The sequence below is a fragment of the Hippopotamus amphibius genome, chromosome 1 (assembly GCF_030028045.1).
Source record: "Hippopotamus amphibius kiboko isolate mHipAmp2 chromosome 1, mHipAmp2.hap2, whole genome shotgun sequence".
In the NCBI taxonomy this organism is placed as follows: Eukaryota; Metazoa; Chordata; class Mammalia; order Artiodactyla; family Hippopotamidae; genus Hippopotamus; species Hippopotamus amphibius.
The window spans coordinates 127,466,826-127,484,838 of record NC_080186.1 but is presented as its reverse complement, the minus strand read 5'-3'; the positions used below and the strand labels follow the sequence as shown (position 1 = coordinate 127,484,838).

At 59.6% G+C, this 18,013-nt stretch overlaps 1 protein-coding gene across 3 annotated transcripts; it reads right to left on the bottom strand.

Moving 5' to 3' along the window:
* Positions 1-1,812: 1,812 nt before the first annotated feature.
* Positions 1,813-17,377, bottom strand: PDLIM7 (PDZ and LIM domain 7). Of its 3 annotated transcripts, none has more exons than XM_057727983.1 (13): positions 17,310-17,373; positions 16,247-16,352; positions 12,396-12,547; positions 12,284-12,314; positions 11,729-11,847; positions 10,919-11,055; positions 10,722-10,758; positions 9,717-9,778; positions 9,331-9,568; positions 8,153-8,333; positions 2,526-2,646; positions 2,315-2,430; positions 1,813-2,159 (listed from the first exon to the last, which is right to left on the bottom strand). In XM_057727983.1, exons 2-13 carry the CDS (start codon positions 16,340-16,342, stop codon positions 2,073-2,075), a joined length of 1,377 nt encoding a protein of 458 aa, XP_057583966.1. In that variant the 5' UTR covers positions 16,343-16,352; positions 17,310-17,373; the 3' UTR covers positions 1,813-2,072. The 3 variants fall into 3 exon arrangements, with proteins under 3 accessions (XP_057583966.1, XP_057583970.1, XP_057583974.1); XM_057727987.1 differs by lacking the exon at positions 11,729-11,847 and adding an exon at positions 11,318-11,334; XM_057727991.1 differs by lacking the exons at positions 1,813-2,159; positions 2,315-2,430; positions 2,526-2,646; ... (1 more) ...; positions 9,331-9,568; positions 9,717-9,778 and adding an exon at positions 10,169-10,531 and having other exon boundaries at positions 17,310-17,377.
* Positions 17,378-18,013: the final 636 nt, after the last annotated feature.

Sequence of the window (18,013 nt, the reverse complement as noted above, 5' to 3'; positions counted from 1 at the left end):
GTTTATTTTTTTAATAGGATTTTAAAAAATTTAACTTAGCTGCCAATATTGAAAAAGCAAATTTCACATAATGAAAATCTGAATCTCTGGACGCTGTTGGTAAACTGGCAGATCTGGCCACAGCTCAGCGTTCCCACAATGGCTGCCCCCAGAAGGCTCCCCACAGACGGCTCCCAGCAGCACTCACCATCCGCCCCTGTGCTCTTGTTCGCTTGTATCCATGGAAACCAAGGATGGACTGAGAGGGCTTCATGGTTCAAGGGAAGTGGCAGAGAGTACATTTCTTTGTGGAGGTGAAAGGTACTCTGCATTTAATATACTAGTGATGTCTAGGTTGAAAGAAAACCATATCCTACCTGCTTTACTCCTGATGTGACCTGCCTGGGCCCCTCTCTGGGCGTCAAAGACAAGTCCTTGTGATAACTGCCCAAAACTCACTCCCAAATTGAATCCAAGGTGAATCTAGACTTGAATCTTCAGCTGCTCCCTGAATTTGTCTCCTAAACGTCCCATAAGCACCTCATTCAGTCATTCAACAAACATTCATTGGGCATCCGCCGTGTGCTAGGCACTGCTCTAGGCTCTGGCAAGACATTATGAAAATACTGGGTTAGCCAGAAAAGTTCCTTCGGGTTTTTCCGTAAGTGACATAGGAAGCCCTGCACTCGTGCTCCAGGGGTCCTCGAGAGAACACAACAGAGGCCCTTCTCTTCCTTTAAAGCGGACAGGCCCAAGCACCTGTTGAGAACGCCAACCACTTCAGATGTGCTAAAGTTTCTCATGCCAAGGGGGCCCTGGAGGACAGGTGGCCATGGGTGCACTGTGTTGTCTTGGCCTAGTTTGGGCCCTCTCCTCAGTCCCTCTCCAGTCCAAGCTTGGAACTGGAAAAATGACAGTCCTCCTGGGCTGGTGGAGGGCACCAGTGAGAAGCAAGAGGCCCCGGGGAAAGATGGGGCTGCCACAAGAGCCTTCAGGTTTTGAGGTAGCAGGCAGAAGTGAGCTTCCGAAGGGACATCCCTGGAGCACGGCGCTCAGGGCCGGCCAGTCCCAGCAGAGTGCACCCAGCTTCGGGCTTGGCTTCTAGGCTGGCTTCTGGTCCCTAAGCATTCATCTATAGAAAGAGAATAACTGCAGGCACCTCACAGGGTTGCTGGGAGGATCACGTAAGACGTGAGGAGTGACTGATATTCTCCACATGCGTAGCAAGCCTGCCTTCCTTCCTCTCCGCACCTCTCGTCCCCCAGGTCTCCACTCTGGGCTCCCTGGGACCCGTCACTGATCCATCTCTGCCAGTGGCTTGTTGTTCCTCCCTTGAGCCCTGCCCCTCCTCGCAGTCTCCCTCCTTCCGGTCACCCTGTTCACAGGGCTCTTTCTACAGCACAGATATGAACACTTCTGTGCCCTGATCCCCCCACTGCCACCGTGCCCTCGGGAAGCAGTGCCGGCTCCTCGCCCTGGCACTGCAGTTTCTCAGAACCAGCAGGCTTCCCTCTCCAGCGCCACCTTCTTTAACTGCAGCATATGGGTGGCAGTGGCCCCCCTGGGATACTGTCTTCCACGTCTCTTCCCTGAGGATGCCCCTCAACGCCTCTTCTCTGACCTCTAAGCCAGGCCAGACCAGGCACCCCCCACTTCCGCAGGTCAGGGGCCCAGCACATGGGATTCCCCTTTGCTTCCTCCTGCTGACCGCGAGCCCTCCACGTTCCCATCACAGGACCACCACGATAGCAGGCCCTGGAAAACTCAATCTTCACCCTGCTGCGTGCCTCAGATCCCACCTGTCTTGACACATAGGGGGACGCGCACACCAGACACAGCTGGATACAGGTTTATTGTGGCACTGTATGTGAACAGGGGCCGGTGTGGCCAGCACCAGTGTGCACAGGTGGTGGAGGAAGTGGGGGGGAGGTGAAGGGGGTGGGGCGGGGCTCAGGGAACCCCAGGCTCAGGCCAGGAGCCGGGGCTGGGGCAACTTTTGGTAGCCCTACCCAGAAATCTGGGGCGAGGACTCCAGAAGCAGCACCTCCTCCGGCTGGGCAGGGTGTGGCGGGGCAGCAGTGGGCGGGAGGGCCTCACACGTGGGAGAAGGCATGGCTCTTGCAAAGGGGCTTGTCCTTCTTGGAGTAGAAAGTCTTTCCTTCCAGGTTGATCTGACATATCTGGGAACAGCCAAGGTCCAGTTACAACGGGTTGGGGGTGGCAGGAGAGGCCCCTTCCCAACCTCTTAGGAATCCCCGAGGCAGGGGTGGAAGGGAGGCTGGTGAAGAGCACAGGGCTCTGAGGGCGGGGCCTGAGCCGGAGGAGGGGCACTCACCGCGCACACGAAGCACGTGTCGTGCCAGCTGAAGCCCAGCGCCTCCAGGAAGCGGTCCCCGGCATCGATCTTGAAGTCACAGCCTCGGCATTTTGTGCCAAACATCTTTTCATAGTCTGGAGACACACGGAGAGGTGGGGGCCCCGGGTTCTCCCCTGCCCGCGCCCCGCCCCCCACCCAGCCGCGCCTCCTCGCCTGTTCCACTGCGCACCTCGCTCGCAGTAGGGAGCCCCTTCCTCCATGTAGAAGGCCCTGTTCCGAATGGGTGTCTTGCAGGCCGCACAGGTGAAGCAGTGCACGTGCCAGGTCATCTTCAGGGCATGCATGATTTCCTGGGAGGAAGCCACAGCCACCGGCAGCTCAGCACCCTCCTCTCCAGAGCCCAGGGCACAGGAAGGCAGGCCTGGGCCTTCTTTCTTTCCGGGTGTTATATCTGCATACCCACTGCTCCCACTTCCTCTCTCCAACCCTGAGGTCTCCCTGCAGATGTCCACCACGCCATGTCTAAAGCCCAGCTCCTAATCTCCGCAACCCAGACCTCTCGCATTCCCCCAGCCGTCTCCATCTCAGTTGATGGCAACTTCATCTGCACGGACCAGATTCCCTGCTTTCTCCCGCACCTCACTTGGGGTCCACCAGGAAATCCTGCTGGGTCCACCTTCAAGATGCATCCAGATTCTGACCACTTCTCACTGTAACCTTGATGTGAGAGGCGAGCCTCGGGCCCCTCTTACCTGGATGACTGCATAAAACTGGCTTCTGGGCTCCTCCCTCTGCCCCTACCAGACTGATATCAACCTGTGCCAGGTCATATCCTTCTCTGCTCAAATCCCTGCCTAGTCCACATGTCTCTGAGCAAAAGGCAAAGCTCCGGGAAGGGCCCAGAGGCCACCAAGTCTGTCCCTCTGCTCTCCCCACATGGCCTCTCATCCATGGTTGACACACCAGGCACACCATCTTGGGGCTTCATACCACCTGTCCCCTCTACCTGGACTGCTCTGCCCCAGATATCGGCAAGGCTCAGCCCTCACCGCCTTCAAGTTTCTGCTCAAAGGTCACCTTCTCCATGAGACCCACTCTGACACCACCAGTTCATTGGCCAACCCGCCTTCCCAAAGCCACACTCCCAACAGCTTGAACCCTGCGCTTTCCTTTTCTCCATACTAACATACTACCAGGTAATTTACCTACTGTGTCTATCGCTTACTGTCTGCTCCCCACCCCTTCTTCCTGATCCAGCGTAAGGTCCAGGAGGGCACGAAATATCAACTGTTCTGTTAGACGGTGTATCCCAGCAGTGCCTGGCCCATGGGTGTGCCTCACTAGTGCTCATGAGTTGAGGTAACCTGCTCCACTGGAGGCCTGCTGGCAGCAGCATTCACCTCTGGAGCAGGCAGAGTGTGGAGCCCCGGGGGGCGTTCAGATCTGTGGGTCCAGCCAGACCTCCGCTGGGTGGCTTGCCCAACAGCTCCTTCCCTTTGGAACTGAGAGCCTAATCCCAGCTTTGCAGATTTGTTGTAAGGATGGTCCCATATCTGAAGCCAAGGGTCCCAGACCCAGTGCCTGCCAGGGCTAGGTGGCATGCACCATGCGGCAAGGTGGGGGCTGTGTCGGGGGGGGGGAGCAGCTGTTCTGCCTTCAGGGGTGGTGCTGACCGCTTCATTCAGGAATGCCTGGAAGGCTCAGGTCGAAATCTAGGTGTTACAGTCAAATCTAATTTTTCAACGTTGGCTATTAATTAAAAAATGAAACAGTGTGGACCAAGTAAGACATACGTGTGGGAAGCACCTAGCTCTGAGCTGGCCTGTGTGCCCTCTATAAAATCTGTCACGGGAATTCCCTGGCAGTCCAGTGGTTAGAACGCCAAGCTCTCACTACTGAGGGCCTAGGTTCAATCCCTGGTGGGGGAACTAAAATCCCACAAGCTGTGCAGTGTGGCCAAAAAAAAAAAAAAAAAAAAAAAAAAAAATCTGTCACATCTCACATACCCCTTACAACTACCCTGGCCAGGAAGTTACTGCCACCCCCATTTTCGTGAGGCCCAGAGAAAGTGACTTGCCCCAGGTCATACAGTCAATAGATGTGTTTTGAGCCCAAGTCTGTCTGACTCCAAAGCTGGCTCTTCCCACTGCCTGGTGTTGCCTCTTTGCAAGGATGAGACAAAGGGTTGGGGTGAGGAACGTGGCTGTGGGCCGACAGGACACGGTCTTGGCAGGAGGGTGGGGAGCCCAGAGCTGGGCCAGTGGGCGTGTGGGCAGGGAGGTCCGTATCCAGTATTCAGAAGAACCTGTGAGCCAGTTTTGCACGTCTATCTTGTGCCCGAGGTCTAAAATCTTATCCTAAACCTGCCTGCCTCTCCCGTCCCACCGCCCTGACCCAGGACCAGCAGCTGAGTTCCCTGTCTCCCCCTGCCTCGGGGAAGCTCGCTGAGGCACATGTGACCTCCGCAGTCCCCAGCTCCAAACTTCTCACACGGCCCCTGCCCCCCTCTCCCATCGCATGGCACTCCCCCCACCAGGTGTGGCCTTGTGACTGCAGCGATTCCGTCCTCCCGGAGCACTCTCCCTTGGTCCTTCTCCAAGCCAGTTCCCACTCATGTTTTAAGGTCAGCTTAGAGGCCACTCCCATCCACTCCTTCAAGTGTTCACTGACTGCTTCCTATATACGGGGCACAGCATAATGTGTGAGCAAAACAGCCCTGGTCCCAGCCCAAGTAGTTCCCCCCTGGGGCAGAGAAGAGAGGACTGGAGGGGAGTGAGCAAACAGTGGGGAGCCTGGCCTGGTGGGGAGGCTGGATACCAGGGAAAGTGCCCTGAGGAAGTGCTATTTGAGTCCCAGATGAGAAGGGATAGGTAGAGAGGGTGCCAAAGAGTGTCCCTAGCAGAGGACAGCCTGTGCAAGACCCTGCAGTGAAGGGCACGGCAACTGGCAAGACGGAGCGGCCCACGTGGCTGGAGCGCCAGTGAGGGGGGCTGGGGGAGTGGTGAGCCTGAGAGCACGATGCTCCAGAGGGTCCCTAGACCAGGACACGTCCCCTCTGTGTCCCCCCACCCCCCAGAGCTCCCCTGCAACCTCCTGAAATAACCTGACTGCCCTGTGCTTCTCTCCCCACGCTCCACTCCGAGCTCTGAGAGCAGGGGGTCCCTGCAAGAGGGGAAACTGAGGGCCCCTGGGCCACACCGTGGGACCACTGGCCTGGGCTGGGGCAGGAGCAGGGCTTGCCCCCTTCCTCTGGACTCACTCTAGGACCCAGGAGCCGGGCCTTGCCTCCTCACCTGAGGCCTGGGTGGTAACCCTGCCTGCCCAGAACTGGGGCAGGGCAGGACAGGGGTGTGCTGTGACACAGGCAGGGCCGTCCGCGAACAGAAGGGCCTTGATCTGTTGGAAGCAAACCTAGATGCCAGCTTAAAAAAGGCCCTGGGATCCAGCCCATTCTGCTAGAACAGTCCAACAGGGTATGGCCTAGGCTGGTGGGGAAATGACTGTGATCTAGGGCAAAATTTCCTCGTTTGTAGGATAAAAATAATCAAACTGACTTCATAGTAAGATTGTGAAGCTAGATGCCCACACACAGTAAAAGACCCACAACACCAATTCAGTGATAATATCCTTTCTCCCCTTCCAGTCTACTGATGGAACCCCCATTTTTGGGCTGGGCACATAGCTATACCAAACAGGCTATACTTCCCAGCCTCCCTAGCAGCTCGGTGTGGTCATGTGACTGAGTCCTGGGTAATGGGATGGAAGCAGAAGGGCTGGGTGGCAGCATCTTCTAGAGATGGCTCCCAAGAGCCTTCCACCCTTCTTTCCCTTCCAACTTCCTGCTGGTTGGAAACTGGAAGTTTTGCCTGAGGCCCAAGAGGCATCTTGCACTATGAGTGGTAAGTAAGCCAACGTGGAGAATGTCCGAGAAACAAGATACAGGAGCCTGGATCTGCCCACAAGTCCCAGACGGCCCCCCTCTGGACTTTCTTAGGTGAGAATTAGCTGCTGTTATTTTAAGCTTTCTATCACTTGCAGTCAAGGTCACCGTCGCCAACATGACGATCACTACAACCACTCTCGGGCCACAGCTGGAAGCTCTGCCTGCGGATCCAGAGATGGGGAGAAGTGTGAGTGGCGGGAAGAGCCCAAGCTGGAAGTCAGCAGTGCCTGGGGGCTGCTCTGGCTCGGCCCTCAAGCTCTGCAGCCTTGAGCAGTTTTTGCCTCTCTCTGGACTTCAGTTTTCATACAGGTACAGCTGAAACCCCCTCAACCTGTCACCCTGCCTGTTATGCTCCCCTTTCCTCAGGCTGCTCAACCCCTGACACCCTCGGAGTCCCCTTCCTCTGTGTGAGTTCCTGGCGGCGGGGCCACGCCTATCTCTTCACAAGGTGTCCCTAGCGTGGGGCACACTGCCCGTGCTCAGTAGAGAGAACGAGTGGCAGAAGGTAGATACTGCATCACTCATAGCCCATGATGTGTGCTGACCCAAGTCCCAAGCCCAGCTTGGGGGCAGCTAGGTTGCCCTGCAGGACACCAGGCCAGGCTGTGCTGCATATTTAGCCTCAGTGGGAAGAACAGGATTTTGAATCACAAGGTTTTAAGCCAAAATTTCTGGCTTTGCAAATCAACAGTCCCGTGTCCTTTAAGCCCATCGAGTCATCTTTCAGAGTCTCTGTTTCCGTATGTATTAGGGGTAGCAGACACTATCCATTAGCCTCTCGAAAGCCTGTCACAACTGCCTTCTTTTGCCTTCCCCTCTCATAGAAGACAGAACCTAAAAGACTGGATTTGCCAGCTTCCCCCAAGGCCCCGGTGCTCGTAGGATAACAATTCCACTAACTGAGATGAAGATGCAAGTTCCTGGCTTTTCTTCCAGTCAAAAGGCAGAAAGAACCTCACTAAAAGAAAGCATCTGCCCCTTCCCTCTTCCTGCCTGCAACAAGAATGCCGGCCTGGGGCTTGAGCAGTCACCTGGTAATCGTGATACGATAAACTTGAGGACAGGGGTCTCCATGGGAAGGATTTTGGAACTAAAAGACAGGAAAAGCCTAAAGGCATCTCTGAGCTGCTATTCCACGCCTGCGATTCTTGTGATTGAGGTAAATGCTACCTCTTCTGTTTCAACCTCTGTAGTGGGGTTTTCTATGACCGAAGGTGAATGCAGTCCCAACACAATAGCTGGCTCTTGTTTTGGCCTGACTAGCACTTACCTCCCTTCTTTGGGCAATGTCATCCTGGTTTTATTTTCAAGGAACCAGTCCTGTGGTTCAGGCAAGGCCACCAGACCCCCCTCCAGGGGTGGGTCTCACCCAGGCCTGGCCAATTAGGGTCACAGGGCTTGGTTCAGAGATGGGCATGTGAAGCGAGCCAGGCCAACGAGCATCGGCCCTGGGGCCCTTGATGCACCAGCTGGCACAGAGATGCTCCCTGTCACTCTGTGGTGCTAACCTGGGGACAGGCAACCCTGGAGCCACTGTGGCACCATCTCTGCCTCTTTCTAGGGAACAGCACGCTGGGAACGAAGCCAACGCAGATGAAACCAGAGGCAAGTGGTAGAAAGACTCCTGATGACGTTGGGATCTGCTTTCAGCTGGGCCTGAAGTTAGCACTCCTCAGCCTTCCTGATTACTTGCACCAGTACTCTCTTGCTTCGGCTTTTTGGGTAGAACTTAGGTCATTTGTTAAGAGGCTCTTGAGGTCAATATAGCAGCCCGATTGTTAAGTTGATAAGGTTCCAACGGGCTCCTGCAGGGAGAGCCCCCAGGCCCAGGAGTTGCTCAGCAACACTGATCAGTGCTTGAGGGTCAGACCTGCCTTCCAGCCCCACCCCCCACCCCCGCCAGCCCCACTCACGCCCGTGATCTTCTTCTTGCATTTGGCACAGCTGGGTGCATAGCGCATATCATAGCAGGGCGGGCAGAAGATGGCACCCTTCTCCTCGAAGAAGCCACCCTCTTCCAGGACTTTCCCACACTGGCTGCACACAAACTCCTCAGGGTGGTACGCGTGGCCCAGCGCCACCAGGTAGCGGCCCCTGGGGAGGAGGCAAGGGCAGTGAGCAGGAGTGGATGCAAACGAAGTTGGGGTTCCTGGCCAGAATCCCGTGGGGTCTACCCAGCACCTATCATGAAGCCTTGAAGGGAAAGTTCATTCTCTCCATCTCCAAATACGGGAGAAACAGGCTTGGGAGTTGATGTGCCCAAGGTCATACAGCAAGAGAGACAACGCTGCACTGTTTTGATGACTGGAGATGAGAGAGAGGGGCAGTGATGGAACAGGGAGGAAGGTTACACGAGGGGAGTGGTGCTGACTTGAGCCTAATAAGTTGAACCTGAGGAATCGGTGCCCTGGGGGGCAGGAGGCCTGGAGGGCCCATGAGCCATGAAGACCAGTGGGCACTTGAGCTGACCCTGGTGCCCACCCTGTCCTGCTTTCCTGTTCCATCTGGCCTGGGGAAGGCCCTACAGGTCCCAGATAAATGGGGATGTCTGAAGGAGGGGGTGCTTCACAGAACCTAAGAGCTGACAGGAGTTGAGAGCAGCACAGGGCCTGGGATGAGACCTAGGAAGGCTCTGGGATGTGGCACACTGATTCTGGGGGCCTGTGTGACTCTGCTGGGCCCTGGGGAGCAGTGCAGAGAGGGAGGGACTTCAGAGGCTTAGCAGAGAGAGACCAAGCAAGCAGGACAGAGAGGCAGAGGGGCTGGGAGGGGGGAGGCCCTCTTCCTTGCCCAGAGAGCAGCGCGTCTAGGGCTGCAGCTTGGCTGTGTCGTTGGCACTTCCCCATTTCACCAGGGCAAATGCTGAACAGAGGCCGATGAGGGGTGGAGTGGGGGTAAGTCATGCAGGGTTCAGGATCTGAGGCCCCAGCCCGGGTCCCTCCCTTACTCCCGCTGAGAACCGAGTCCTTATCCTCCCACAGGGCGGCTGAGATGAGGGGCGAGATAGATGGGGGAGCAGAGGTCAGAAGGACACAAGGGCTGGGCTTCAGGTCAGGAAGGACCAGGGGAGGAAAGGAACAGGGCCACCTACCGGATGACCTTGTGGCACTGGTGGCACACGGGAGTCTTGCCGTTGCTGCCGCTGCCCCCTCCAGGGCTCCCTCCGGCGGCAGCCTGCACAATGGAGGTGCGGTTCTGCATAGGCGTGGGCGTGGCTGGCTGGCTGTGCCGGGTCAGCACCGTGCTGGTCTTGTCTGGGGCGTAGCGTTCAGCAAAGGCAGGGTCCACAGCCCAGGGCGGGCGGCTGGTGGGGCTGGGGGTGGTAGGGCCTGCCAAGGCCAGGAAAGTGGCTCCAGGGGGTGGTGCCCAGGAACCCCACAGGACAGTGGGGAGGGCCTGGGGCAGGCTGGAGGGGCCCACCCCCATGCCTCTGGAGGTTACCCACCCTTCCCCAGGCCCAAGCCCACTCTCTCTCACCAGGCCAGGGTTCCTGGGGTGTAGCTGAGGCTGGGGCTGGGGCTTCTGTCCTGGGCACCTGGCTGTAAGATCTGCCATTCAAGGTCCTGCACGGCTGAGGCTCCTGGCATGGCCCCACCCCCCAACCTTGGTCCTGCTGGCCCCATGGGAGAAGCCTGGGTGCATGAGAGCCGCTGGGTTGGACTCCAGGTCTCACTGGGGTAAGGATGTGTAGGGTAGCTTCTCCTAGCCAGGTTCCAGCCGGCTGGTCTGTGGCACAGGGCTGGGAGGTAGAACAGGGCTCTCGCTTCCGGGGCAGCTCTTGGGGCTCCTTCTGATGGCAGGGCCCCCTTTGCTGGGTCCCCCCACCCACTGAGAGCCAGACTGGCAGGGCCCAGACTGGAACTGATCCATCTAACACCCCCTTACCCCAAATGCAAACCAACCCCACAAAGACAGAAGAGGCAGAGAAAGCAGGGCTGAGAATGTTTATTTCATGCCCAAGTCAGCACGGACCTGTCAGACAGCAGTACCATAGGGCAAAGAGTGAAAGCAGTGTCAGATGCAGCCAGACCCTGTGCCAGGAGGGCAGCCGGGGCCAGGCCAGCAGGAGGCTCAGTCCAAGGGCAGGAAAGGGATGGGTGAGGTAGGCAGAAGCTGGAGGCACCAAGAAAGGGTGCCCTGGGCAGAGGAACAGAAAGAGAGAGGCAGAGAGGGCAGCCGGCTGGCAAGGGCCAGGCTACGACTGCACGTTGAGCACGTGGGCAGAGCGCTGGTGGTGCCAGTCCCGGAGGCGGGTGTAGCGTGGGCTCTGCAGCTCCAGGACATACTTTTCCCTGAGGGGCAGAAAGAGAAGGAGGAGGAAGTGGAAGAAAGGAGAGATGGAAGGGAGGAAGGGAGGGAGGACTGAAAGAAGGAAGGAGAACGGAGAAGCCTGGCTAGGGACGGCCAGGAGCAGACACAGGGCGGTGGCTGGAATGGGAGAGGCAGGAGGTGAGAAAGAGGGGCTGGAGCTCGTCCTGTTACCTTGATTTCTTCAGGTGCTCCTCATCCGGGTCTTGCACTGAGAGGGCAGAGGCAGGCATTGACCAAGAGCAGAGAGAAGGCCACCCCAGCCCTGAGCCCTGGCAGAGGGTCACAGGGTGCCGGAGCAGGCTCCAGCTAAGCCCAGGCCTGGGTTGGGGCCAGGAGGAGAGTCTGCCCTGCCCTGGGCTAGCACTTACTGAACTCGGTGCCCGTGAGGTGTGCAAGGATGCGGAAGGAACGGGACTGGCCTGTCCCAGGCCTCGGCCGCCAGTCCTCCGTGTCCTCCATCAGCCGCTGCTTGCTGGCGTCTGGGACCAGCGGTCGGAGCGGCTGTCTGTAGGGAGGGTGTGGCTCAGAACCTCATGCTGGGGTGGGTAGCGGGGGAAGCCCCTCCCCGGATTTGGTACATGTGGGCTATGGTGAGGGGAGAGTGGGCAAGGGCAAGGCCAGGGCCCTGCTGGGTGAGGGGTGGGGCAGGTAAGTGAGAAGGGAGGAGGGCCATCAAGGTGAGAGGAGGGCAGCCAGGGTGGGGAGGGGCCACCGCCCAGAGTGCCAAAAGGAAGGAAGAGAGGGACAGGCAGAGGGGGCTCACTGACTTGTCAGGGGTCTGCACCTGTGAAGGAAATAGACAGATGGACAGATAAAGGAACAGAGAGATAGACAAGGGGAGGAAGAAAGACGCCAAGGGGTCAGAATAGCCGGGGGCATGGCTGCACTGAGTGTCTGGGGCTCAGTCGGCCCGACACCAAACCCCAACCCCAGGCCACCAGCGGGGAGGAGGGGGGTGGCACCGCCTTGTTCAGAGCCTCCAGGAGGGCCGTGCCCAGGCAGGAGCCACACCCTCGGAGGGGCCCTGTGCCTGCGGTCCCCGCCCCGGCCGCCAGGGGTCGCTGCCGCACGGTTCCGGCCGGGCTGGGGCGCAACGCAGACGGAGCAGCAGCGGGCAGCGGGCGGACGTGGGGCGGTGGACAGATGGTGTGGGCGGTGGGCGGGCAGGATGGACGTACCCATTCTGCTGCGGGGCGCTGTCAGCGGGCGGGGGCGCCCCGAAGGGCCGGGCCGTCTTGTTGAGGGAGGCGCTGGGTGCAAAGGTGTACCGCGGGGGGTCCGCGGCGGGGGCCAGGGCCTGGGCGGAGACAGAGCGGGCAGGGCGGGCGGGGGCGGGGGCCTGGCCAGAGTGGGGCGCCCCCGTGGCGCGGAGAGTACAGCTGTGCTCCAGCCCCACCCCCACACATCTGGCCTGAGGCTACGGGGAGGGGGAGACTCAAGTTTCAAGGGGCCCATGTGGGAGCGATGATCTCAGCCGAGGGCGGACGAGTGCAGCTTGCAGCACAGGCCGGCGGGAGGCAGGCAGACGGACAGACAGGCAGACATGCGTGGTGCCCTGACCGTGCGGCAGCGCCCGGGCCCCACTCCCAGTTCCCAGACTCCCCAGCTCTGGCCTCCACCCTCTGCTCCCGGCCAGGGATGGGGGCGCCAGGTCTGCACCAGGGAGGGCAGGTCAGCCCAGTCGTCCAGTCCCACCCTGCCTGCCGCCCAGACGTCCCAAGCCTGTCACCTACCTTCTGCGGTTTGCTCTGAGCCGGCTGCGCCCTAGAAGAGAAGGGAAAGGGGTGCTGATGGGCCAGGCCCAAGGGCGAGCCCACCTGCCAGGCCTGCTCCGCACCCGCATACCTGCTGAGACCCAGACTGAGGCGCTCCCCGCAGGCGCGGATCTTGTTCTGGGCTTCGATGTGTGTGAGGCCCCCGGCATTCTCACCATCGATACTCAGCACCCAGTCGCCCACGGCCACGCCAGCCTGTGCAGCTTTGCCTCCAGGAGTGAGCTATGGCGAGATGGAGGCTCAGGGGGGCCCGAGACTCTGCAGGCCAGACTCAGGCCAAGCGCAGCCAACCCTGCCTTTCCTAAGCTCCCCACTTGCGGAACCCAGAGGCCTCTTCAGTCAACATGTTTCTGGGCAGCTGCTGGATACTACAGTGACCTGGGAGGGGATGGGACTCGCTTGAACTTCACCATCGGCCCAATCACCCTGCCTAGTTATTCGTTCACCTCCAGGGACCCTCCCCACAGGCCGGAAACTGCTGACGTCAACAAGCGGCCACCTTCAGGCTAAAGCCCGAGTGTCTCCGCGCCAACCGCAGCCTTTTGAGGCTCCCGCGGGCTTCCTGCCCAGGCCATCCCACCCACCAGACATGCCCTCTGGCTCGTGCATGTGGCAAGTTCCTCCCTGAGCACTGCTGGGTGCTCTCACGGGCCTCTCACACTCCTAGCACCCTGTCCTGGGGCCACCTGCAGGGATCTACCAGGACCCTCTGAGGAACAGGCCCCATCGCCTCTAGGTTCCCAGTGATCGGTACCGGAATGGGATCCAAAGTGTCAGCTGGGGCCTCGCAGGCTGTAAAAATGGATGTCACCCCCAAGCCCTCAATTACCACATCACCACCTGCCCACAGCCCTTCGGGCTCTGAGCTGGGAATCCCGGGTTCCCCTGGCAGATGAGGAGCAAGAGTAGGCCGGAAGGAATGGTCACAGACAGCATGAGCTGAAACCATCAGGAGGACTTCTGGGAAGTGGTGGGTTTTGGCGAAAAGACAGTGGGATGGGCGGCCCTAAGGTGTAAGAGTCCAGTTATTTATGAAGGCCTCAAATGCTGGAAGGAACCAGGATTTGGCCTTGAGGTTAGGAGGCCCCAACAGCAGTTTTAAGGCCTGGGGTGGGGCATTTCCCAGCGTCCCCATAGAGATGACCTTGAAGAACCCACCTGGGCCCTCCCAGCCTTCTAGCCTGGTGGTAGCAACACAGGCAGGAGTGGCCCGGCTGTTCATAAGTCTAAGCCCACAGGGCTGCCTGGCCATCTGGCAAGGGGCCTGCCATTGAGCAGGCTTGTGGGGAAGTGCTGGGAGGCAGATCCACACTGTGAGGAGGTTTGAAGGGTACAGGCTGCCTGTGGCCCCGTGAGGCTCCTCAGGTAGGCCGATGCTCAAACTCAGTTGAGGCAGGGAGAGGGGAGGTAAGAAGTTCCAGAGAGATGGCAGAGGGACCAGACACAGAGAATGATGGCCCTAGGGCAAGAAGGGAGAGTTGGGTTTGATGGCTGTATTTCATGCTTGGGAAGTTAGAAGGGTAAGACAGCTGGGTGGCCCTTTCTTCACCTACTAAATAGTAAGAATAGCACCTTACGTTTATGGAGTACCTAGTACTGCCACATACTGAACCCTTCAACAACCCTGTGGAGTAGAGTCTGGGAATATACCTATTTTACACATGGGAAAACAGAGAGGTTAAGTAACTTGCCTCAAGCCGCCCAGCTAGCAACTCAAGAGGCAGGGCCAGAACCCTGACCCTAACGCTCCACCCTACCAGGCCATCTCTGCTGAGAGCTGGGGCCCAACGCAGAGGTCATTCCTCTGGCTGGAAAGACTCCCTGACCCCCTAGCTGGGTTTGGGGCTTCGATCCCCTATCTTACCTCTAGTGCAATCCAACCCTTTATAATGGGCACAGGGAAGTGACGCCCTTGAGAGGAAGTGACTTACTCAAAATCATGGTGAGTCAGTAGACGGGAAATCTGGCCTGGCCACTCCCAACCCACACAGGCTGGCTCCTGGGAGGTGTGGGCTAAGCCTGAAGTGGGGGGTCTCAGGCTGAGCAGGAGTAGTTGGCTTCCGGAGAGGGGATGGGGAAGACCTCCTTCTCTGGGGTGAGGAGGACAGGAAGCACAGGAGGGATGGGGAGTGGTCAGAGAGGTGGAGACAGAGCAGAAGAGAGCTGGGGGTGCGGTGTGTCTGGAGAGAGAAGCAAGGAGGCCCAAGAGACCAAGGAGGGGAAAAGCCAGGGGGCTGGACACTGCATGGAGTAGGGGGTGAGTCAGCCTGAGGGCTCCACTGAGCAGCCCAACCCCCAAGTCCCAGACGTTACCTCATCTCCCAGGCCCGGGCCTACAGCCAGCCCTAGCCCCTCCCTCCCCTCCTCCACGCTGGGGTCAGGGGAGAGAGAGGGGGCTGGCCCAGCTCAGCAAAGACCACCCCACACGCCCACCCACCAGGGCCTAGGTCCAGCTCCAGGGCTGGGCTCAGCTAGCGGCCCCACCCACATGCTGGGGATGCGGACCAGGGAGCCTGGGCTCAGAGTGCCCCCAACAGGCCACGTCTGAAAGGCCATCCCTTAGGCTACTCTGTTGCCCATCCTCATCAACGAAGACACTGAGGCTCGGAGGTCAGCCAAGGCCCCAGCCACACCGGCCAGCACTTTCCCAGGTTGCGGAGTGTAGGATAGGTTTCCGGGGCTGGCAAGGCTCGAGTACTGTGTATGGAGTGGGTGTATTTGGTAGGGAGACCACTGCCCTTAGCTACCTTGCTGGTAGGGCAGCTTCCAGGGAACCCTGTGGAAGGGTCCCTGGGAACAGTGACTGCCTGCCTGCCCTGGCCACCAAGCCCAGCTCTGACAGACTCTGCCTTGGGGCCCCCCTCCAGGCTGTGCTTGCCTTGGGCTTCCTGCCAACAGCTGCCTGCCCACCAGGAGCCTGGGTGGGCCTCTCTGGACAAACGGATATAGGGGCAGGAAGTCCCCACCCCCTCCTGACCCCAGGCCACAGTCAGAGACACCAACCCAAGGGCTGGCCTCACCCTCTCAGGACAGGCAGTTTGTTCTCTGCGTCCCACAAGTGACCCCAGAGCTGAAGCCACAGCCTGGGGGTGATCAGCTGAGGGGCCCACTCATGGCGTGCAGGGGTCTAGGCTTAGGCCAGCTTTTTTCAGCTCTGCAGACTCCAGCCACCAGTTGGCCATCCCAGCATGGGGCTGCATTCTTGGGCTTATAAGGCAATCCCCCTGCCACAGGGAGGAGCCAGCCCCAGCTCCGCCCCCACCAGGACAGGCTCTCAGGAGCTGAAGTCAGAGCCCTAGAGCCCCATCCCAACCCCTGCTTGGGGTCAAAGGCCACTGCATCCTGAATGGGACCCGTGGCTCTCAGATAAAGGTCCTCACATAGGCTGGGGAGAGGCACCCCACCCACCCACAAAACCTGCAGGCCATCCCTGTGCCTGAATTCCAATCCTTGCTTTGCCACGGAATCGCTGAAGGAGACCCTTTACCTCTCTGAGTCTGGAGTTATCTCATCTGGATAAACGGGATGACAGTTGCCACTCACTGGGTGGCAATGAGGACGAAGTGAGATCCTGCAGTCAGAGTGCCCTGCCTGGGGCCCAGCTTCAAGCATTGCTGCCTCAAGCAGCTTAAACATTTCCTGGAGACCTCAGGCTCTCCTCCTGCAGAACTGGCATCCCCCTGAGCCTCAAAGGTGGCCCCAGGAGCTTCATGGAATGAAGGTACAGTGCAGTGCTGTGCAAGTGTGGGGGCTCCTTTCCTAGTATCCACCTAGTTGGGAGTCCTTGTGGCAGGTGCCCCACCTCTGGACCTGGACACCTCCTGGCCTCAGCTCACTCCTGCTCAGATTCCTCCCATCACCCACTGGAGATCTGAGCACCCAAAGATTCCTGGGGGAGCCCCTCCCTCAACCTAGGCTCACCCGGGAGATGGAGAGGGGCACATTGAAGTCCTTGCCCCCCTGCAGCCGGAAGCCCCAAGGGGCTGGCCCCTCCAGCACCACCTTGAAGGAATCCATGGTGCCGTTCCTGAGAGGAGAGAAAAGGTGAGTGATGCATGGTGGGTGCACAGACAGGCCCAACTCTGGACACCAGCCTCGGACTAGTGCCAGGCAGGCACGAGCAGATGCTGAGCACACCCAGCAGGAGGGTAGGCGGGCACCTTGTTAGCTTTGGCTGGGCTGCTAGCTGGCAGACCTCACTTTGGAAAGACATGGGCAACTCCCCTTCCCAAGGGACTGGGAGGGTGAGGGGAGCCCGCATCCAGTCTTGAGATTCCTCTCATCCAGGAGTGGAGCCCAGAGCTAATTTGGCACGGCCTCCTCCCAAGTCAGCCTTGAGCCTCGGACTGGACGGCAAGGCCAGTCCGCGGCCGGCGCTCCTCTCCCCCGCCCCCAGGTCCCGGCAGGCAGGCCTCGGCTGTAGCCTGCTCGGACTATATAAGGCGTGTAAGCTGACACTGTGCGGAGAGCCAGCGGAGGCAGCACACGGGGGCTCGGACGCGAGGGGGAGGGGTGGGAGGAAGGCGGCTGGAGCGGGTCCTAGCCATTCCAGGACCAGTCGCAGCTGCTGGGAGCCAGGGCGGGACCCCTGGGCGCTGGGGGGACTGGGCGGGGGCGCGGCCCCTGCGGAGATTGGTAGGGGCTGGGATTCCAAAGCGTAGCCAGGAAGGGGATTCATCCTGGAGCTCAGTGGGGGTGGTGCCTCCCACACAGGCCTGCTGCCATCCCGACATGACTCAGTTTCCCCCGGCCCCCCGCCCGGGTCCCAAGCATCGGCCAAGTGCCGGGAGCAAGAAGCAGCGCAGGCGCCGATCAGCCCCGCCGCGGCCGGCTTCGCTGCAGGAAGGCGGGGGCGGAGGTAGGGGCTCCGGCCCACCGAAGGAAGCGCAGAGCTAGCTACGATCCCTAGTGCCCCCCGTGGTCCCCAGGAGGCCTCTGCCCCACGCCTGGTCCTGCCCGAGACGCCCCGCGCCGTCGCATGTACCTGCTCGGCCCCACCGGGGCGCTGCTCGGCGGCGGGCTCCAAAGAGCCGCGCTGGGATCCGCCGCCCGAGTTCTGACCCCGCCCCCGCCGCCGCCGTCCGCTTTGAGCGAGCGTAAGGGGGAGGAGCCAGATGCCACGCCCCCGCTAAAGTCGAGGCCTCTCGGGCGCTGGGAAGCCCCTCCCAGTTCTTTCGCTCCGCCCAATCACGAAGTCCCATCTCGCTTTGAGCCGTAAGACACCGCCCTCCTGGGGGGAGGGGTTCCCCTTGGTGGGGCGTGGCCTGGACGGGGCTTGGGCGGGGTCTGGGCTGTAGAACACCTTGTCTGGGAGTCCCACCCGCCGCTCTCTTGGCTCCTTGCGCCTCCCGCTGGAGGAATGAAAAGAAAGCCGTCTTGGAAACCAGACAGATCTGGACCTGAGTCGTCTCTGAACCTTAGTTTCCAACTTGGAAAAATGGGACAATAATACTCTCCTCTCAGGGCCGCCGTGAAGATAGGCAGTTTGGCGTAAGGCACCACAGCCATTGGCAGCTCCAGAATTTCAAAATCGGACGGATTTGATGGAGCGGTGGACGGGGTGGGGGGGAGGGCACCTCGAGGTGGGGTTAGTTGAGGATGACACAGGGAAGCTTGAAGTTAAGTTTGAAGAACATTCCACCGAAGACAGAAAATAATGGCAGCAGACGGAGGTGCAAGGGCCCTTGG